The 23,334-nt window shown below is 43.5% G+C and overlaps 1 protein-coding gene across 2 annotated transcripts in view; it reads right to left on the reverse strand.

The window, feature by feature from the left end:
* Positions 1–4,419: 4,419 nt before the first annotated feature.
* Positions 4,420–23,334, reverse strand: part of GLB1 (nitrogen regulatory P-II-like protein) — a 28,205-nt gene continuing 9,290 nt past the window's right edge. For both annotated transcript variants that reach the window (XM_086824712.1, XM_086824713.1), the window contains exons 3-8: positions 23,239–23,266; positions 23,040–23,127; positions 6,029–6,096; positions 5,378–5,447; positions 5,204–5,239; positions 4,420–4,975 (exon numbers count right to left, since the gene is read on the reverse strand). In XM_086824712.1, the coding sequence (XP_086680838.1) occupies positions 4,893–4,975; positions 5,204–5,239; positions 5,378–5,447; positions 6,029–6,096; positions 23,040–23,127; positions 23,239–23,266 (373 nt within the window). In that variant the 3' untranslated portion in view covers positions 4,420–4,892. The remainder of the gene's footprint in view (positions 4,976–5,203; positions 5,240–5,377; positions 5,448–6,028; positions 6,097–23,039; positions 23,128–23,238; positions 23,267–23,334) is intronic.

Consider the following 23,334-nt stretch of genomic DNA (forward strand, 5'->3'; position numbering starts at 1 on the left):
ACATGCTCCTTCATGGGATAGTGGCAAATCTAAAAGGTGAATTCTTGAAAAAGCAGGATCCATCTGGCCACCTTGCCTGTCAAATTTGGCTTATTATAATCAACTACAAAAAAGCTTGATGATCCACAAAAAAGTGAATTCATTCCCCAACAAATAGTGTCAAAACTTGTTAACAACATAAATCATTCCAAGGTATTCTCTTTTAGTCCATTTTGTCAAGTTAAGACTCAAATGGGCTTTTCCACACTTCTCCAAACATAACCACAAATAATAGATTTGTGTTGCTCAAAGACACTGAAGTCATCCAAGAACACTCATAAAGCTTGTCAAGTATTCGTCAAAAATCTCATGCACCATCCCTGTTGGAAGGTTGCCGAAGCATACTTTAAATCAAATGTCATCACATCACATTTTAAGCGAATACTTCCCATTAGATCACAATAGACGTCTTCTCCCAATCTTCTAAAGCCATTAACACTTAGTTATGCCCATTGAAACCATTGAGAAAAGATTACATCTCGTTGATCGGCCATCGAGGAATCCGTGAACGGTAGCAAAAACAGATCTTTCTTTAAATTAATATGGTGCTAATAAAACTGAGGATCGATTCCTTTTATATCGGTGTGGCTCCAAGCGAACACATCCACATAGGACTTAAGTAATCCATACAACTCCTCTTTGAGGTTGTCTCCTAATTTGCCACTTATCCGTACATTCCGAGGATTATATGTATCCCCCAAGTTCATGTCTTCCAATTCATCTTCCTTCACTCTATGGAGTCTCTATGTAGCCACAAAGGCTTTAAGATCTTATGGATCATTTTCTAGAATAAGAACCTCTACCCATGTGTCTCCATAGCTGTCTTCCTTTGTTGATGTAACGGAGCCATTAATTACTTTTGGTTGTCTCATGTGAGGGAAAAGGGGCCATATTGGGCAATAATTGATAGGTCCACATCCAACTCAAAAAGAGAAAACAAATCCAGATTTTCCTTCAAATTCTTCTCCTCCTCAACCCCTGCTAGGCAATTTAAAGCTTTGGCATAAATTGGTCTTGCAAATTACAAACAATGACCATGATCTTCTTGCCCTTTCACAAGGTAATCTGGTAAGTTTCCCAACTATGCTTGATCTCACCTTGGTGTAACCATGGGCAACCTGATAGCATAGGGTAAGCTTTGGTGATTTCATCCATCTCCATAACCACAAATACTGTACAGTAATTACATCAAGCAATTTGGATTTACATCCCGCATAATAACCCCAAAGGCTTCACTTGCCTCTTATTAAGAAAGGAGCAGGTTCTAATTCCAAGATCCCCAACTCCTTCCACATGGTGTCTAAAATGATGTTTGCACGAGACCCACCACCCAAGAGAACTCCAAGAATACACCGTCTTTACTTTTACTTTTACTAGTACTTTAGGTATTGTTGTGTCCCAATCCGCTTGAACCGTCATTATAGTGGCTTTAGGGTCAACATCCACCTTATCCATATGTACCAGTGGATAACCCAGTTTGCCTAAGAGCTCCTTCCAATAATTTGGTACAAGGCTGTGTCATATATTGAACTTTATGTGTGTTGGAAATACACCAAAATACCATGTGATATTGGAGATATGGACATCCATTCATTAGTTCTATAGCCAACTTGGTGTAAACACTCTAGGTGTGAACAACCTCTTAGCTAGAGTCAAAAGATAGGGTTTGATGCCTATAAAAGGGTATTGTACTTGGTGGTTCATTAATCTCATCTCATTCATAATACAATCACCTCTGTTAGGCCCAATTTCCTCTCTCTTGTGTGCTCAAGCTTCCTCTTCTCTCTCTTCTTCACACTCCACAACCATGGAGAGATTTTATCCTCCATAGCTCCATGGTTGATCTCCTCTGATTGCCAACATGATATCACAGCCATGCTTCTCAATGTTTATGCTTAATCTTTACTCATTATCTACTCTCTTTTCACATGATTAGCTTCATCTTATGATTTGAACTAATCATGATTAGTAGCTAATTATTTTTTCACCATTTTTCCTCTTCCTGCAAAAACGTAGCTCTATCACCTTGTAGTTTTTTTATTGGTTCTCCCTCCACACATAGCACCTTGCCAAACCCTCTAAGGACTTTAAAGCCAACATTATTTATAAGCTACTTCTCATGCACTCACTCCAATTCCACCTAAATCCCATGAATCTAGCGCCGCCAATCAACGTAGCAAATCTAGAGTAAAATCACAAAATCACCATCATCATTCCAAATTGGCCTAATTGCTCTTAGCTATAGTTACTCTATAGTAAGAGTAACAAGCTCATAAAATTTGAGCTTATTTGGTCCAAAGGAGCAATTGGGAGAAGAAAAAAAACACAAAACATAATCTTCATTGGTGAAATCTAGCACCTCTACTTCGAATCAATGTAATTGCTCTTGGTATCTTCAATAGCATGGTATAAGCTCTTTAAAAATCAAATCTTGAAGGAAAATGATAAGAGATGGAGAAGATTCAAGCAAAACATCATGTTAATTTAACTGGTGTCATGAAGGGTTCAACCATTGGGAATTTTCTATTGCTTACCAAAGCTTCATGTTGAGAAACCCCTTGATTTGCCCCTCTAACTGTTCTCTCCAAATCAAAATATTTTCTGCTCAAATACAAAAAATTACTTTCACTAATACCTTGATTAATGCTAATTATCTAATGTTTTTAGGACCATTAATGGATCATATCTCACATTCAAGTGTTGTAAACCTCTGTAAATCATCAAATCATATTTTCCCCTTGATTTGAGTGGTCAATTTGTAAATCTAAAACTGGGTATAAATCTTTATTAGAATTGTTTGGAAAAATAAAATTTTTGAGCTTGAATACTTCATGTAACTCATATATCATGCTCATAAATCAATTACACAAGGGCAAGACACTGGCCATTGATAAGGCTAAGACCTCCTTAAGTCGATTTAACACATTATCATCTGAAAGTGATATGCATCATCATTATGTCAAGCTTTATGAACACATTAAGAATATAATCCATCTTTGCCTACATGGATTTCATTACATAATGAAATCAAGGATGAAGAAGATCGAGAGCTACATCTACATCAACATAAAGAAGATCAAGAGCTACATCGACATTATAGGCTACATCAAGAAGATCTTCATCATCATATTGGTCATCGAGGAGGGGAGATTCTTCCTTTATTTCTAAATTCTATTTTATGTTGACTCAAGGGTTCTCAATACGCACCTTGGGCATGTATATAGTTATTACAATGAAGATGTATACCTTATTACATCTCCGCGATACAATGAGCACCTTGGGTATAGCTATTACATTACAACGAAGATTTGAAACAGCATATATGCCTTATTACATCTCCGCATCACATTAATGTGAATCCACCTAAAACTATAAAAGCATGTTAGCTGCCACTAACATGATGAAGCTTAGAGAAAAAATCAATGGCATGGCTCTCGTAATCCCTTCTTTTCCTTTTGTTCCCACTCCTTGTCTTGACCTTTTCTAGGCCTTGCCTTTTCTGCTATTTCTTTGTTTCTTTGCGATGCTTCGTCTTCTTGTTCTTGTTCATTGGAAGCTTTTTATAATCTTGGTTCTTGCTACCTTTTCCATTGTTGCTCTTCGACTGTCAGTTTGTTGCCCAATTTTCTTACTTTGTTTTTAGCCTTCTTCTTAGCTGCTTCATCCTCTTAGATCTTTTCTTCCTGCCTTTGTTTTAATGAGGTAAAGGCTACCTTTTGGTTTATCTTTTCTATAGCTCTTTGTCACGAACCTACCTCTCCCTTGTCATTGTCCTCTACCTTGTTATCTACGTCCTTTCCAAAAGTGTAATGCTCATTCTAGGTCTTATTCTACCCTTGTTTGACAAGCTCATTCTAGGTCTTATTCTATCATTGTCTAAAATGTCCCATGCTTACCCATTATTTTGTACCTTTCATGCTGATGCTTAACTCACCTCCATGGACTCTCAAATAGAATTTTGTGTATAAAGCATTAAATTTATAAACATCAAATATCTGCTCTTTGGCAAACAATATATAGATATAGGGGACCTTTATCCCTTCTTGAATCCATGTGAAAATTGGCAAAAGATAAAACCCTCTTGTTACTTGAGTGGATGTGAGCTTTTTGTTTTTTTTAGTAATTTAAATAATTTGCTATAGCCACAAAACCATGCCCACAATTGCAACCAGCACCGATCAAACCTAACACCTGCCTAGAAAGTCAAAACCCTTACCAACTGCAATTCTTTTTTTCCCCATTTTTTCTTAATGATGTTTCGTGACGGTTGGGTTTCCAAAAATGGAATGCTTTATAAATTTGCATGCTACATTGATAATCCATACATGAATATGAAACCCCCCACGTTTTTCTATATAGATTGGTATAGCATCCTTAAAAGCTTGAAATAAAGATCCAATTTTTTTTTCTTGAGTGATATTATATATTAGGTGTCCGGGTTGGGGAACATTGCCCACTAGCCAGCCATGTTCAGGGACCAACCCACTGCCAAATACGGAATTCCTACTGATTAGAGTAAAACAACTAGAGAAAACACAACAGCATGCCAGTTTCATTATTTACTGATGCATTCATATGCATACACACTTTTGTAATGCTTCATAATACAAGGGCACATCTTGCATGCCTAATGCATGCAAGATTTAATGCATTCATATGCATACACACTTTTGTAATGCTTCATAATACAAGGGCACATCTTGCATGCTAAATGCATAAGACTTTTCATGCATCTTTATTGCACCTTTTCCCATTGAAGATGGCACACCACTCTTCCACCAGCCACCTTAAAATTATTATCTCCTTTTCCTATTAGAAGATGCCATTGGATCTCCTCTATCATGAATCACCTTTCAGTTGAATCCTTTCCCATTAGAAGATGAGAGTATGTCAGCTCTTCCACCAGCCATCCTTTCTGCTTTCAAACCGCGCTCGCCTTCAAGAAAAACCACTTCAAACTAAGAGCATGCTATTTATCAAGTCACATTACTCCAATGCAAAGCAAAAAATGCATGTGTTCTTTATTTAAGAGATTAATAATATTTAGGTGCCAGGGTTTGAACCTTGGACCTGCCCAGTGCAGGCCAAGGCATTACTATTTGAGCTTTATTCCCCTTGCCAAAGAAAAAAGAATGTGTTTGTTGAGATATCTAGTTGTATGCACCTGTCCGGACTCGAATAACATCAGCAACTGGTATAACTGTTAGCACAAACAGCCACACATGATTATAAGCTCCTACACATTTTCACACTTCCCAAAGCTGCATCTTCAAAGGGGATCCCTCAAGACTAACAAAGCTAAATTATGATAGCAAAACAATGTCCAGGATGTTCTTACCAAATATCTTTCCATCTCCGATCTCCCCCGTCTTTGCTTGATCAATGATAGCATTTATAACCGTGTCAACCTGCAAACAAAAACAAAGCCCAAGAGTCAACAGAGAAGAAAGCTTTACTCATCCAAGCATAACTCAAGGTCTTCTGCCAACTGTTTCCTTTTCGAATACCATACTCCGTCCCATTTGCATCCTTGTGGGTACTTACAGAGGAAATCCCTTTCAGTGGTCCCTCTTGAACACCCATACTTATAATATGCTACATGTCTTGATAAGCCTTGTCTAGTGGCAAATTTGGCAAGCTTCTGCTATAACCGTCACACAACACACCTAGCACCAATCCTGTAGCTTGATTAAGGAATTTTTGCAGACGTTCCAAGATCTCAGCTGTGGCTGCTCACTCTTGGCGCATACAACATATGCCTTATTCTAAGGCAAAGTGAATCAAGGTATCTGTGCACAGCATGATGTTTTTCAAATGCTTGACGATTCCAATGTTTTCTGCCATGTCAAGCCCCTCCTAACCATGACAAGCAGAAATGGACTCACTCTGTCTATTCTCTGTTTCAAGAAGAGGTTTTATGGCATTGTCAACAACTAATTTTAACCTTCCAGCTTTAGCTCCTCCTTCCTTTTTGTTTAGTAAAGCATACCTGGTCTTTAGAAACAACCACCTCCAGCTTTACTTTTGAAACAAAGCTATCCTCACCAAACTCAGAACCTGCACATCACTGCCAATTTTTACACAAAAAAATCTACCTTCTCTTAATACACAACTTTGAAACTTGACATATAAACAAAGCCAATGAGAATGAGTAGTGCAAAATTTCCATGTTTTTCTCATAACAACTTCTAAGATGCCCACAACGTACAAAGCTTTGTAGGTACAAACTCTTCCAAAAACTTGGCCCAAGCCAACGATTCAAGAAAATGACACAAAGGATCACCATGATGTTATGAAGAGACAGTAACTCACTTCCCACACACTCTTTTCTCTTTCTCAAGTGTACATATATATATAGTATATACAAATTCGTGTGTACATATACATATACCTACATACGTGTGTGTGTGTGTGTGTGTGTGTGTGTGTGTGTGTGTACGCATGCATGCATGTATGTATGCATGTGTATGTGAGTGTGTGGCGATCCAGTTTATGTGGAAATTAAGCTTTTACACACATACCCACACAAAGATATACGTATGTATTTAGGGGTGTATAATTGTGTGTGCTTAGGGCCCACTGTGCAAGCGGGCGGGCATTTGTAAGCACACACGTGCAAACATTCTTCTTAGATGAGCAAGTGATACCTCAAGTACAACACAATTAATCGGGAATTGGTTTTTTTTGTGTTGATGGTTCTTCTAAAGGTACATACATTATTGGATCTTGGGTTGAACTTGGGTACCCATACTACTGTATTGCCTTGATAATAATTTTGTGCAGCTAGTAAATCCTTTCAAACCCACTGCTTTTGAATACTTTGAGGATAGCGGTTCCTGATTGGAATATTGTTTTCTGTCTTTTGTTAGATCCAGCCCTAACTTGAAATTCACTCTTAGAAGGCAGCCATAAGTATGTGTAGAAAACGCACCACTGAATGGAATGTTATGGCTGCAAGTTTATGGCATCTTGTGAGTGATATTAAAAAAAAAACGCACAGCAGAATGGCAGCTGTTTTTCAGCACCGTGTGGGAGGAAAACACAGCATGAGAGGCGGCTGAAAGTGTTGCTTACACGGCCGAAAAACGGAACATATTAAAATTTCTATAGTGCATAGTAGTGGATTAAAGAAGGCGGCTTAAGGGGACTGGCCAGCTGTAACACGAACAGAAGGGCAGCTATAACACAGAAATCTTATCTATCATGAAAGTTGAATAAACACATAAGCATGCCAAAAAGGAAAAGATAACAGTTCTGCACAGTACACCACACTAGGGGTCAGAAGATGGACTGACCCCCTCCTTTATGGTTAGATTACCAAAAAGGAGTCTGCTTCAAATACAACTTTGTGGGTGCCCAGGGATTCTTGTCATGTGGATGAAATGCCATGGACATTCTCAAAACTAATCCAAAAGGGGCAGCCAAGAAAAAGATTAGAACCAGAAGACGGAGCACAGAGTGCTATTTGGTAGTGTTGGACTTGGAGAGGCTGAGACAAGAGACTGTCGGCTGCGTTGGAGGCTGTCGGGAGCAGAGAACTGCTGTCGGCTGCATGAGGACCAGATGGCGCTGAATTATGGATAAAAAGAAGCCAGTCGGCTGGCCGACCAGCAGTCGGCCAGCATCCCAATGTTCCAAAGAGCCTATAAATAGCAAGTTTGCTCATCATTGTAATCATTCAACTCTTTAGGAGTTGGGTCCAAGTTAGGAGTAGTTTTGGTGATGTTCAACTTTTCAAGAAGGCAGCCAAGGGCTGTAGATTGTAGGTACCTTTTTGTACCATCAGAAATATACTGAATTTCCAGCATATCTCTCTCTCTCTACTCTCCCTTCTATCTACGTTTTTGCATCAGCATGTTCTCAGTGGTGTTTATGGCTGAAAGAAAACTCCCAGAGCTTCCGCGTGTTACAATTCTCCACTAGCTAGCACCTATTTCTTCTAGTACAATATGAAAACAAAACAAAGCATATGCTGAATTTGATTCAATCCTTAACACAAGAGAGCATTCCCGGCATAAAGCACATGTAGGACAACCATGGACAGCCCATAGCACTCCCACATCAGCCCATGGCAGCCCTGCACCTTCATCTTCCTCCTATCTGGCTCACAGAGCAAGTCGACCAGCCTTGAAGGGCTGTTTACAACAGTCGACCAGTTCTTAGAAGCCACAAGAGGAGTTGACCAACAACAGTTCACAATCCAGAAGGTCACAATCCAAAAGGTCTCCGATCAGTAGAGGATGCCTCCACACAAATCGGCCAACACTTCTTGCCTCCGAATGTCCTGACCAGCAGCTTCTAGGGGCTGTAAACAGTCGGCCAGCAGCAAAAACACCCACCAGATGGAGTCGACCAGCCCTGGCAACACAACTGGATGAATTCCGTCGCGGCAGGTAGTGGTAGATGGCTGTAGGAAGCTGTGAACCAGTCGACCAGCTCTCACATGCACACACAAAGCATGCGCCAGCCCCAAGCTGGAGTTGTTCCCCCGTAATAGAGTTCCTCCGCTGAAAATAGCTCAATCGTGTGCTTTTCTAGTCCAGAAGGGGGCGCCTACTATCAACTGGTTCATAATAAGTCTGGTGCCCAGCCTTTGCCTGCCACATATATTAAAATAGTCCTGCCCAGTGTGAATATCTTATAAGTTGTCCAATCACTTATAAGTGAGTGTGGACCTGCACCCATAATTATTAGTATGTGAAATCATAAAGCTGTAAATTGGGTTCTTAGGGACACTTACCACCTCCGAAACACATGTAGACCACCTATCAGTCCCAAACAAGTGTGCACATATATGTCCACAAGATGCCCAAACATCCCTGGCCCATGGACAACATAGGTAGTAATCTCAGGCATTGTCCACGCAAACAAAACAAGTTATCCAAATATAAAAATCAAAGTCATGCATACACATGAGTGCAACTAGACTGAAAGAAACACCCATCTGCTCAGTTGTATCAGGTAAAATGTCCAAGACTTCATGATCCTTACGGAATATCCACTGAACATAAATACAGAAGATCACCAGGATAGCTAGTCCCAGGGAAATCACATCATGTCAAGCTCCATGAACCATACATGTACACCATGTCAGGCCCCACAAGCCACACATGTACTATCATGTCAGACTCCATGAGCCATACATGTACTATCATGTCAGGCTCCATATGCCATACAGACACACCATATAAGGCTCCACCAGCCATACATGTATGTCATGTCAGGTTCCTATGCCAGACTTGAACAGTAGAAAACAAAAGCTGTGAGGAATTTTGTGACAGCAACATGACAAAAAAAGCAAAGATGAGGCGGTCAGCAGATCAAAAAATGCAAGGATGAAGCGAAGGAAGTATGGTGATGGAATCAGCTCATAGTTGCCACGGAACGGCGTTCCACCTTCTTGGAACGCCGGAACGCCGCTCCGAAGCTCAAGGCGTGCCCGGAACGCAGAAACGGGAGCCGGAACGGCACAGTTGCCGGAGAACGTTGCGGAACGTCTGTCGGAACGCCAGAACGCTAGGGCGGAACGCACGTTTCGGGCGTTCCGAAAAAAGCGCATTTTCGCTAAGTCGGCGGCGGCAGTTTCTATCCAGCGTAAGGCTTCTATTCGCTGCTGCGCCTGTTTTGTTGGCTGAGCCTGCTGCTTGAGTGCTCTCCCTACCACTCCACCCTTCCTCTTGGCTGCCCCACACTCTCCCTACCTTGAGCCTTGGCTGCCCCACAATGCACACTCTCCCTACCTCCTCTTGGCCCCTCCTCTTGGGCCTTGGCAAGTTGGCCCCTTCTTTTGCTCAAGTGGCACTCGAGTCTTGAGCAGGTAAGATTTAAAATTTGACGCAATGAACATTGGATTTTGGAGATTCTAGTTTGCTGAGTTTTTTTCCACTTTGTGGACACTTTACTTATGTCTCATGCAAGGGCATTTTGCATGTTTTTTTAATTTTCAGCCATTTATCAATTTCAATGGCACCTCCTCGTGGCATAGATGCAAAAAACAGATCCCCTTGGTGGAATGAGGTGGATCTTGTGTCCAGATATGATAGTGCAAGAGGAGGAGGGTCACGCAAGTGGAAGTGCCACTTTTGTGGATCCAATAAGACTGGAGGCACGGATCGTGTGCGAGCCCATTTGTTGGGGGTTAGAGGCAAAGGCATTTCTATTTGCCCTACAGTGTCAGGAGCAGATATCATACGATTGCAAGCACTTGCAGATAGACTTGATGCAGTAGGGAGTCGGCCCTCTGTTCTTGATCCTCAAGGTACATCATCATCAGCTACACCTGCAGGCGCGGCATCTTCAACGAGTGCATCTACCCCATTATTTGGGGCTGCTCCACAGCCATCCGCACATGGAACAAATGCTTCCCAGACCCAGGCTTCACGAGGTCCAGTGCAGGCTAGTCTTGTGGCATCATGGCACCCTGGGAGGAGGGCACAAGTAGATGCATCAGTGACACGGTTTTTTTATGTTGCAGATGTTCCTTTGGTAAAGGCCTGCAACCCATACTTTGGGGATATGGTGAAGGAGATTGCTTCTTTCGGACCTGGCTATGCTCCACCCTCATCCGAAGCATTGCGCACTACACTTCTAGCCATAGAGAGGACAGCCATAGAGGATGCCTTGGGACCCATTCAGGATGTATGGCGTAGATGTGGCGTCACTATCATGGGTGATGGTTGGAGTGACACTAGGAGCCGCTCCATTCAGGGTATCCTTGCGTACTCCAGAGGATGTAGCTTTTTTATTAAAGCTATTGACAATTCAGAGGCGGGCAAAACTGCAAAGAGATTGGCAAATATTTGGAGTGAAGCCATTGATTACGTGGGTCCCAATAATGTCATCCAGTTTGTTTCTGATGGAGAGAACTCAAACAGGGCAGCAGGGAGGATCATTGAGGATAGGTACCCACATATTTGCTTCACTCCTTGCATGTCACATGGGCTCAACAATCTCCTCAAAGATATTGGTAAGATGCAGTGGGTGGAGCCTTTTATTGAAATGGGCAATCACATTGTTTCATTTATCACTCGCCACCACTACATTTTGGCTATATTTCGACAAAGATCCCCAAAGGATCTCTTAAAGTATTCAGATACACGCTTTGCATATAATTTCCTTATGCTAAAGCGTCTTTTTGAAGTGAAGAATCATTTGAGGCAGCTTGTAGTTTGTGAGGAGTGGGATGCATGGCGAGAGCATACCTCAGTGGCAGGTATTCGATGCAGGTCCATAGTTCTTGATGACACTTTTTGGGACACTGTTGAGGTATTGTTGCAGGTTGTGCGGCCAATCATTCTTATGTTGAGGCTTCTTGATGGAGATGAGCCTTGCATTGGCAAGGTGTATGAGGGGATGGACAGGATGATTGAGAGAATCCTATCAATACAGACTTTGAATGGGGGTAGGAGACAGGAGCTATCTCGTCTTGCGACACGCATGTGGACAGAGTATCACTCTGCATTAGAGGCTGCTACATTTGTGGTGGATCCAGAATTTCAAGGCAAAGGACAAGAGACAGATGCAGAGGTTGTGCAGGGTTGGGAGGATATCTTGAGGAAGCTTGTACCCAGTGCAGATGATAGGAGGAGGGTTCGTGAAGACCTTTCCTTCTATCGACAAAAGAGAGGCCTCTTCGCTTTGCAGGATGCACAAAATGATAGGTTCAAGATATCCAGTGCACGGTGGTGGGAGGATTATGGGGCAGATACACCATTGCTGCGAAGATTGGCCATTCGAGTGCTTAGCCAGGGTGCTAGCTCCTCGCCATGTGAGCGCTTATGGAGCAGTTTTGGGAACATTGCAAGCAAGAAGAGGAACAGGCTTGGTGTCCAGAAGGCAAATGACCTTGTATTTGTTAATGCAAACTTGCGTTTGCTTAACAAGTTCAAGGCTGAGTGTACTCCAGAGCCATTTATTGGATTTTGCCTTGATCTTGATGACAATGATGGTGAGGATCAGCCAGAGGGAGAGGATGATGTGGAGCAGCATGAGGATGAGCAGATTGAGGGACAGCCTGGACAGGAGGATGAGATCCCACTTGCTGATGACTAGTCTTTGACTCACCAGTTACCTTGGCCCTTGAGGCTAGTTTTGTACTTGTCATGCGATGTACTTTCTTTTTCAGTTTCTATATATCCACATGCGATGTACTTTCTTTTCAGTTTCTATTTGGAGTCTGGACTCTTCAAATTTATAATGTTTGAGACTTTAAAGTTTAATCTTGGATATTTTAAATGTTTTGTCATTTTATGTCATATGCTGACATGTCATATGACGTGGCGTTCCGCGACGTTCCCGATCCGCTCCCGCTCCCGTTCCCGCTCCTGTTCCAACATCCGACGTTCCCAGAACATTCCCGTTCCGTGGTAACTATGAATCAGCTAGGCTTTGATACCAAGAAATAAACCATGGTGCTAGGCGCAAGAGGGAGTGAGAGTGGAAGGAAGAGATAGAGAGATCAAGCCATGGTGTGTGGAAGCATAGACATGGATGGAGAAGAGAGAGAGAGAGAGAGAGAGAGAGAGATGGGACACCACACAAGAGAGCAAGATTGCACAACACAATGATGGATGAATCATATACATACTTCCACCATATACATTGCTTTTATAGGCACCAAGGCCTTATCTTTTGACCCTAAATAAGAGGGTGTTCACACCACTAGGACACTTGACCAAACTCCAGACTAACTCCGAAATACCCAATACTTCTTTGCATGAGGTCATAGAGCCGACTCCATGTTGTAACCCAAGAAGATGCATTTTTGGCTTTTGGCATCCAATTTGGTCCTCTAAGCATTTGAAACATATACATAATATTCATACCCAGAAACTTTCAAGAGTGCAACTAAAGGTTTCTTGCACGAGTAGACCTGTGATGAAGTCATCCCCTTTGACAGCCTTTATTGCACTCTTGTTGTAAATATACACAACCATGTTAACTGCCTCAATCCAATAGGATTTAGGTAGATTCCTACCATTAAGCAAGGACTTAGCTAGATTCCCATCATTAAGCATACTCCTTGCCATCTCTACAATAGCGCGATTCTTGCGCTCTACAACACCATTTTGCTACGGAGTGTGAGCGATAGTAAGCTACCGCTTTATGGCTCTTTTTTTGGTTGAAACCCAAGAATTCATCAAACGTGAATTCTTCTTCTCGGTCTATTCTCAACTGCTTCAATTTTGTTAGTTTCAACCAATGCAATCCATACCTTAAACTTTCCAAAAGCCTAAGACTTTTTCGTAAGAAAATACACCCAAATCTTTGTATTGTAATCATCTATCAATGTGAAAAAATAGGAAGAAACTCTAAGTGAAATTATACTCATCTTTCCATAGAGATCATTGTGTACAAGCTGAAGAGGAGCCTTGGCCCTAAAACTAGCCTCTTGTGGAAAGGGTTTCCGGTGATGCTTACCCATCATGCAAGCTTCACATACATCCGAATTGTCAGAAATTCGTGGCAAATGCTCAACTAGCTTACCTTTCTGCATCTCTAAAAGAGTCTACATAATGAGATGCCCTTATCTCTCATGCCAAAGTTTGCTGCCTACCCAAATCAGCCTAAACTGCAAATTCCAAAAGCTCATACAAGAAGTTTCTCGGAATCCTCTCTGCAATGACCTTGTCATCTTTGTCAAGAATGACTGCACCATTCTTGTCAAAGTGAATCCAAGAGTCACGGTCCGTGATGGCCGAGACAAAAAGGAGATTTCTCTTCATATTTGGAATCCAAAAAAACATTTGAAAGACTCTTCTCTCCCCTGTCCCCCCCCCCCCCCCCAAACCCCCGACGGCCCTTAGGCCCAAGATCCTCCCATAGTTACCTTTTATTCACCGCCCATAGGCGCATTTCATTGCCCATAGGTGCGTTTTTTTTGCCCGTAGGCGATGCCGCCGAGGGAGCACCTAGTGGGAGTTTGAACTCAAGACGTCCCGGTCCCAAGACAAACACTTCACCACTTGAACTACCACCTCATTGGCATTTGAAAGACTTTTTGTACAACCTTTGTTAGACATAAGTGAGATAGTACCTGAACCTTTGATTGGATACTTTGCATCATTGCCCACTGCCACCATGATGTCATCTCCCATAGGCTTTAGGGAGGAACACCAATCCTTGCGACTGGTCATGTGCCTAGAAGCCCAATGTCAATGATCCAAGCATCATCATGTGCCACAACATTAGCTATCTCATTGCATAATTTATCAATGGCGACAAACAGCTCTATTTCTGCAATATGATTGGATTCTTTAGAGTATCATTCTGTTAGAAGTCATCTCCTGTCTATACATATACACCAGGGCCTTTGTTGTGGGTGTGCCCGCCCTTATTAGGTATTTTCTCATTTTTCCGCACTCCCTGTAATTTTTTCCCATTTTTCTGTGGCTTGGGAGGCAGCCCTGAAGCCCTGAGATGGCAGGAGGACCCAGTTGCTGGCCGACTGCATCAGCATGTTTATGTTCTCATTTTGGAGCTGGCCGACTAGATTGGACAGGTCGTGGACCTTCTGTGCTCGCCGACCGCTGTTTGCAAGTCGTGGGTGTCCTATCGGCTACCCTACAGCAGGCCGACTGCTGTTGGGGGGCCATATAAAATGGCCCCCAGCCCCCTTGTCAGTATTGTATCATTCCCGGGATTTTCTTGTGTATATAGAGCAGAGTTACAGGCCTCTACCATTCTCTCTCTTGTGCTATTATTTTTCTGCATTGCGTTTTGCTCGTGTTCCCAGATCTGGTCATCATCTCCGCTGCGTATTCTGACATGGTATCAGAGCCTAGGTGTCACGACCCTGTGTTTTTCTCTGGACAAGATGCAGGTGTGCACGGGGACATGGTGGACAGTGTGAATGGCATCAGGTTGGAGTCAAAAAGGAAGCCCATATGTGGACAACCCGAAGTGTGAAGGGGGCCAAGTGATTAAAGTCTCTCATAACCCATGGGGACAAAGGGTTTTGGAGGGGACAAAGGTTTGGTGGCACACGGGGGCTGAACAGCACGTGGAGGCTCTCCCTCTCTAGCTACAAGTCGGGCCAGCAGACGGGGGTGCTTCTTCTTTGACGGCTGGTCACCAAGGAGCGCAGGTGGGCAGATTGCAGGGCAGCGCACAGCTCAGCAAGCTCACCCACTCTCTATCCCAATTTTTGGAAAGCAGGCAGACTGCAGCGCTTTATCTCTCTCTCTCTCGCTTGGTGTACAGAAGGGCTGGACTGCAGGCGCTCAGGGTTGCGTGCTCTTCTCCTAGATGAACAAGGGCTGGATATTCATGAACATAGACATCATGTCGATGGCGTTCAACTGATGGAACTTTCACCTTCTCTTTGCTTTGGATTCAGGACTGTTTTGGAACAGTTTATGGGCTGTTTTTGTTTGGCTGCAAATTCAGCTATGTGCTTGGGTCCTTGGCTGCAAGTACAAGGTTATTTGGTTATGTTTCTTGGCATGGGAGTGATGCAAGCTCGAATGGCTGCGTAGTCATGGAGCAGATTGTTTTCTTCCTGCTAGAAAGGAACAGTGGGACCTACAGTTATGGGCATCTCTATGTTGCCAGATGTTTCATGAGGGAACAGGTAACTAGATGTATGGAAACAGAACAGAAGTTTCAAAAGGGAAACAGGCCTAAGGGTTTCATGTGGAAACGGGTCGTAGGTTTTCTCGAGGAAACATGTTATGTTGCCAGATGTTTCATGAGGGAACAGGTAACTAGATGTATGGAAACAGAACAGAAGTTTCAAAAGGGAAACAGGCCTAAGGGTTTCATGTGGAAACGGGTCGTAGGTTTTCTCGAGGAAACATGTTATTTGGGTTTCTCCAGGAGATAGGTCACATGCAAGCAGAAGGTACAGGAATGGACACATGTTTGGTACAGCCTTGCTACTGATTGGGCAGGGGACAGGGAATCCATGACAGAGATGGATAGTACCCTTGGAGGGTAGAGAGGGTTTGTACAGGTGTGTCGACTATACGGTATGCTGTGCTGTGATACGAGTTCTCTTTTGAGAGACAGTTTGGGAGTCTGTGTTGTGATGCAGGAGCACTGGATGTGTCAGGGTGTGATGCTGTTCATAGTGTGAGAGGCTATGGATGGTTGTGGCAGCCTTGATCATGGGAGAAAGCTTCTGTATGCAGACTCAATGTGAGAGAGCCTTTTGATATGAACAATGGCTAGACTTGTTTGGGAATACCGTGTGGACAAGAAGCCAGATGCAGGTTCTTTGCAGGCTTCAGGGGTTCCATTTTGACGGCTGAGTTCCCAGCCTTATATTGTAATCAAAACTCTTATATTCAATTAAAGAAATACCGCAAGGGGCGCCACTGCGATTTGGGGCCAATCGGTGTCCGTGTACTATTTGTAGGAGCACTCTAGCTCCCTTTGTTTGTTTTCCTTTTCTAGGTCCTCAATGGCATTGAAGTGTTTTATGTGCGAGTGTTTGTTTCACCGCCCGTCAAGGCCGGTTTCAAGGTTCCGTTGCTTGGACACATCGTCGACTTTCTCAAGTAGGCGAGTCCGTGGTTGCTTTGGTCGGGACAATCGCCAACTTTCCTAAGGGGGCAAGCTCGTGGTTGTCTCATGAGAGTCACATCAAAAGCTTCAACATGAGGAAAGTGAAAAGGAAGTGCAAGACACAGTACAAGATTGTGTGTCTTTGACTATATGAGGTGAAGAGCAAGAGCTGAAGATGAAGCTCAGGAGAAAAGACACCAAGGACAAGAAGTAGTCAGCCAGGAACAAGAAGCAGTTGAAGTGTTATGGTGCAGGAGATGCGTTGAAGGCTATGGCCTTCGACAGTTTGTCACCGGTGGTATCTTCAGGCTTCATGGGTTCGGAAGACAGTTTCTTTCTATGTTTAGCAGTGGTGATCTACTATGCTTCATCGAGGACTTGTGCTTATCACTTGGGTGGAGTGCAAGCAGGTTTTGGGTGCCTGAGGATGTATCAGATGAGGCTCAGATGGAAGTGGAGGAACTTGACGAGGTTCTTATTCCTGAGCATATACTGGCACATAAGGAAAGAAAGGTACAAGGTAAAGTTTCCCGTCGCTATCCTGTGAAGTTCAAGAGCTGTTCACTGATGGAAATGCAATGGATGGAGGAGGTTCACTGATGGATGCGAAGTGGATGGAGGAGGGTGACTTAGCAGATTCACCTCAGGAGTTGCAGCTTTATCTTGATGCCTATGAGTTGGAGTCGACTCTTGTTACGGCTCATTCAGGTTCAGCAGAGCATAGGTCTGGAGCATTGCCTGATGCTCAAGAGGGGAGTAGCACCTCCGCTCCCTTGTTGTTGCAGACAGGCTCATTTGTTATCTAGAAGTCGCTTGGTGATATCTTTGTATTCACCTGAAGGTACTGAGGCTGACAGTACATCTGCTTATGGGACTTCTATGATATTGTGTACTAGTCACAGGAGATGGTGGTTGAGTATGGTTCACAGTCGCGCGCACCTTGAACTATAACTGCAACTATGGATAACTCTATGGAGGACATAAGTCTTGCGAGCAGTCCTAGAGTTGGTTTGGTTCATGGAAATATGGATCGAACTCTATTTGTGCATGTATGCATACACTTTTTGAGGTAGAGGTATTTTTGTATTCTGGTGCCATTGGATCCTGGTACCATTGAGAATACATTGGGAAATACTCTGCATTGTGTCATGTGCTGCATGTATGTTGGTATGATACATCAAGTGCTTTATTATGTCATGGATGCACCATTGGGTGTAACTCTTGCGGGATGGCCATGAGACATATGTGGGAAAGTACTTAGTGGATGTAGTGTTTGGATGCATTGAGTGCTTTCATATGCTCATGTTTTACCTTCAGTCGTGGGTCCTGCGGGATGCCCATGGGCGTAAGGCTTGCGAGCAGCCCTTAGACTGTTACTTTGGAGTAGGTAGAGCATTTTGAGGAGCATATTGTTTGCGAATGCATATGTGTGTCATGCATATGTGTGCCATATGTAGAATGATGCATGGTTTTGTTTTTGGCTAACACAGTTAACGTGTTTCCATCTGCTTTTAGACTTTTGCTATAGGTTCTGAAGGAACAAGCAAGAGGACAGTGTGGCTTATTGTGCAGGATGATTATTTTATCACCCAGATGCATTGGAGGGTCATTGCTTTTGTCATATGGGGTGTCTTTGCTCATAAGATGTTTTACTGTGCCATTGAGTGCAATCGAGGACGCTTGCCATTTTTCAAGAGGGGGGTATGTCACGACCCTGTGTTTTTCTCTGGACAAGATGCAGGTGTGCACGGGGACATGGTGGACAGTGTGAATGGCATCAGGTTGGAGTCAAAAAGGGAGCCCATATGTGGACAACCCCAAGTGTGAAGGGGGCCAAGTGATTAAAGTCTCTCATAACCCATGGGGACAAAGGGTTTTGGAGGGGACAAAGGTTTAAAAACCTTTAAAATTATAAGAACCCTTTTTTAGGGGAAATCGTGGCCCTTATGCTATTTTGGGGCCACGTGTGAGCTTTTTGGAAAAAGGAAGGCTGGCGGGCAGCGCAAGAGAGAGGGGAGACTTTCTGAAAACAGGCGGCTGATTGCAAGCGTGGGAGCTTCCCAGTTTTTCTCTGTCGCGACTGATGGCCTGAATTCCACGTGGATGGACTGCACGTGGGCTGGACAGAGGGACAGAGTTGAGCAGCAGGCAGGCGGTCTGTTTGCAGGTGGCACACGGGGGCTGAACAGCACGTGGAGGCTCTCCCTCTCTAGCTACAAGTCGGGCCAGCAGACGGGGGTGCTTCTTCTTTGATGGCTGGTCACCAAGGAGCGCAGGTGGGCAGATTGCAGGGCAGCGCACAGCTCAGCAAGCTCACCCACTCTCTATCCCCCTTTTTGGAAAGCAGGCAGACTGCAGCGCTTTCTCTCTCTCTCTCGCTTGGTGTACAGGAGGGCTAGACTACAGGCGCTCAGGGTTGCGTGCTCTTCTCCTAGATGAACAAGGGCTGGATATTCATGAACATAGACATCATGTCGATGGCGTTCAACTGATGGAACTTTCAGCTTCTCTTTGCTTTGGATTCAGGACTGTTTTGGAACAGTTTATGGGCTGTTTTTGTTTGGCTGCAAATTCAGCTATGTGCTTGGGTCCTTGGCTGCAAGTACAAGGTTATTTGGTTATGTTTCTTGGCATGGGAGTGATGCAAGCTCGCATGGCTACGTACTCATGGAGCAGATTGTTTTCTTCCTGCTAGAAAGGAACAGTGGGACCTACAGTTATGGGCATCTCTATGTTGCCAGATGTTTCATGAGGGAACAGGTAACTAGATGTATGGAAACAGAACAGAAGTTTCAAAAGGGAAACAGGCCTAAGGGTTTCATGTGGAAACGGGTCGTAGGTTTTCTCGAGGAAACATGTTATTTGGGTTTCTCCAGGAGATAGGTCACATGCAGGCAGAAGGTACAGGAATGGACACATGTTTGGTACAACCTTGCTACTGATTGGGCAGGGGACAGGGAATCCATGACAGAGATGGATAGTACCCTTGGAGGGTAGAGAGGGTTTGTACAGGTGTGTCGACTGTACGGTATGCTGTGCTGTGATACGAGTTCTCTTTTGAGAGACAGTTTGGGAGTCTGTGTTGTGATGCAGGAGCACTGGATGTGTCAGGGTGTGATGCTGTTCATAGTGTGAGAGGCTATGGATGGTTGTGGCAGCCTTGATCATGGGAGAAAGCTTCTGTATGCAGACTCAATGTGAGAGAGCCTTTTGATATGAACAATGGCTGGACTTGTTTGGGGAACCGTGTGGACAAGAAGCCAGATGCAGGTTCTTTGCAGGCTTCAGGGGTTCCATTTTGACGGCTGAGTTCCCAGCCTTATATTGTAATCAAAGCTCTTATATTCAATTAAAGAAATACCGCAAGGGGCGCCACTGCGATTTGGGGCCAATCGGTGTCCGTGTACTATTTGTAGGAGCACTCTAGCTCCCTTTGTTTGTTTTCCTTTTCTAGGTCCTCAATGGCGTTGAAGTGTTTTATGTGCGAGTGTTTGTTTCACCGCCCGTCAAGGCCGGTTTCACTAGGCTAAGCATATGACGTTGGCCACAGGTATACGGCAGCATTTGGCCTGTCTTTTACAACAGGGTATCGCCCATGAAGAGGATTTCCTTGGAGGTACAGATGCGGGTTATGAGCCCTGCAAAGTCGTTGACGATGCGGGAGCATATTAACAAGCTGCAAGCTCTTCAGCAGGAAGTTCTTCAGGCTGGGAAGGAGATATCGTCAGAGGACATGGCCATAACATTGCTGTCACACTTGCCCTCTCAGTACTCAGCATTTTACTCGTCTTTGATTACCAGTGGCAAGCTCAACACCATCACGTGGGAGGAGCTTGTGCCCATGGTCTTGGACCAGGAGGAACGATTCACTCAGGGTGGAGGTTCGGAGACCTTAACTGGCCAACGGTCGAAAGGCCGTAACACGGGCAAAGGGAAGGCTTCCTCGGAGAAGTCTTCTGAGAAGAAGTCCGACGCTGACCGCGAGAAACTAAAGGCAGAGAGGACCTATAATGATTGTGGCGAGAAAGGCCACTATTGGAGGCAGTGTCCCAAGCGGAAGACCGAGAAGGGTGAAGATTCCTCAGCAGCAATCATGAAAACTCCGGTTTTGTGCACCTGGAGGTGATGGACACCGATGTTTCATTTTCTTCAGGCAGGGAGGAGATTGGAGGATTCTCTGCAAGATACTCCGGAGTGGATTCTAGACAGTGGTGCTTCCAATTACATGACTCCTTCCCATTCAAATTTATAGGATCTCTGCAAGTATTATGGTCACATTCTTATTGGGGATACATCCACTATCCCAGTTCACAATTTCGTCGTATCTGCTTGCTTTTTCCTACATTCTTTGGCTGTTTACCTTGTCCTGTTATAGTAAAAGCATTTAACCTTTTTCTTCTAATTTGAAGAGTTCGAATCCATAGCCTTCTTCTTTGTGTTAGCAGAAAAAGCCCAACCACCACCATTGCGACTTTGCATTCGCATCTCCTCATCCCAAAGTAACGAGTTGAACTCCTTAAATGTGAGGGTAAGCCTAACACTCACATTCAAAGATGTAACAAAACTACATACTCCGGTGTGGCAATACCCTTAGACAGTGATGAGCAAGATCTTGTCGAAGCTTTTTCTCGAGATTCTCAATCCTTGAGGGATTTGTGGCCTCGTAATTGCGCTGCAACAAAATCCATACTTCTGAAGATATGTTGAACCATGGTTAGCACGCTATCTTCCACGCTAGTGACAATGGCACAGAGAGCATCTGCATCCCTTTGTCTCTAAGTTTGGACAAGGTCGGCAACATGTGGTACAAGGTTGCTGTCAAAAACCCTTGTTGGTGATAGGTGAACAACACCACCGATGGTGGAGTCCCAGAGCTCATAGATGGAAAGAATAGCCTTAAGCTTAAACTTCCACAGAAGATGATTGGTGCCGTTAAGCTTTCCATCAACACTGAATGGTTGTGAGTAGGTCTGCGGAAGATGCCATTTCTCCAAAGGGACTGCTAGACAGCAATTAGCAAAGAACTTTTGTATCAAGCCAAAGCTCTAATACCATGTAAGAGAATACAACATGCAGTGTATACAACAAGAGAACACTGACAAGAAGTAGGATCTTTCACAACACAAAACTCAAATTGCATAATAACTGAGATAGAGAAGAATCCTGTATTACTGAAGTGATACAGTAGATAGAAAAGCCCACACCCATGTGCTTCTGTGAAGGGAGCTTCAATGGCTGATCTGGAACTGCTGAGACGGAGACTGTATGCTAGTAAAAGTTAGGGAGAAGGGGCTGGCCGTGTATCTATATAGGCCCGTATACGCAGGGTGGCCATGACATGACCGCATCGGTCTAGAATGGTGTGCAAGTACAATAGATTTGATGCATTTTTATGCACATCTTCTTCATCTATCGTGTCAGGCTGCCTTGCCAGATTAGTGAGATGCCTTCAGCTTTGTGTCTACTTTTCGACGGCACCCAGAATGGGCAATCACAGGCTGATGCAAAAACTGAAACGATATGCAAAGAGAACCCTTCACTCCTCACTCGATCCATCTTCAACGAGTCTTTTTGGAGTAGCCAGCCAAGGGAGAGAAAACTAAACCTGAGTAAAAACAAAACCAGCCCTCAAAAACAGCCAGAACAGCAACAATTAACACAAATCAAGCTACAGCTTCCTATTACATCAAATATACCCTGAAAAGTGCAGTAATTAACTGTTATTGATTTAGAACCGCATCACAGAAAGGCCTTGTATCCATTCTTGGCGTGTGTGAAGAGTGTGAAGACTGATACTAGTCTCAAGTATTTAATTAGAAATAACTAAGCGGAAGCCAGGATGGTTTGTATTGATACCAAGCCTCTCTTAAATAGAGGGCGAAAGGTTACAAATACACACACACACGCGTGTGTATAACTATGTATATATTTCTTTTCTTTTAATTTTTATATATATAAGCACAATAAAAGAGAGAATAGGCTGACAAGCCGGTCTATCTTGGAGTAACATTAATACATACTAGATTACCTTTAAATTGTTTATAGGAGACTTCTCCTATACTCCAAGACAATTATCTCTCTTTCTTTTTGTACCCCCTCAATTTTATATTTACACGCACACACATACATACATGTGTGTGTATAACTATGTCTATATTTGTTTTCTTTAACTTATATATATATAAGCACAATAAAGAGAGAATAGGCTGACAAGCCAGTCTATCTTGGAGTAACACTAATACATACTAGATTACCTTTAAATTGTTTATAGGAGACTTCTCCTATACTCCAAGACAATGATCTCTCTTTCTTTTTGTACCCCCTTTTACATTTATTGGGAATCTTTTTTTCTTGGAGTATCAGAGTCTTTACCTCTTTTCTTGGAGAAAGAAAAAGAGAGAAGTGAACTGGGATATGCAAATGCAAACACAAATCATGAAGAGGTTTTGATGCAAAGCCAAAACAGGAGAACGCAGCCTCACAATCTTGCTCACCTGCCTGCCGCTCTCTAGCTCCACCTTGGGCACCAAAGCCTCGGACATCAGAAACCGTCACTCCTCGGATTCCCACTTTAAGAAGACCCTACAACCGATACTACAGGAATTAACATAAACACACTTTCCCTTTAGGTATTTCAAGGGTTAAAAACAACAAATATAACACAAAAGACTGAAAAGAAGGGATCTCTAATACCGCTGTAACATGAGAGAGGCGCCATGGTCTTCCAACATAGTATGCATCAAGAACCATTAAATATCACACAATAACTTGCAAGTCAGATAATTTGAT

Source organism: Cibotium barometz, chromosome 31, assembly GCF_041138505.1.
Source record: "Cibotium barometz isolate CiBa-2024 chromosome 31, ASM4113850v1, whole genome shotgun sequence".
NCBI classification, from domain to species: Eukaryota; Viridiplantae; Streptophyta; class Polypodiopsida; order Cyatheales; family Cibotiaceae; genus Cibotium; species Cibotium barometz.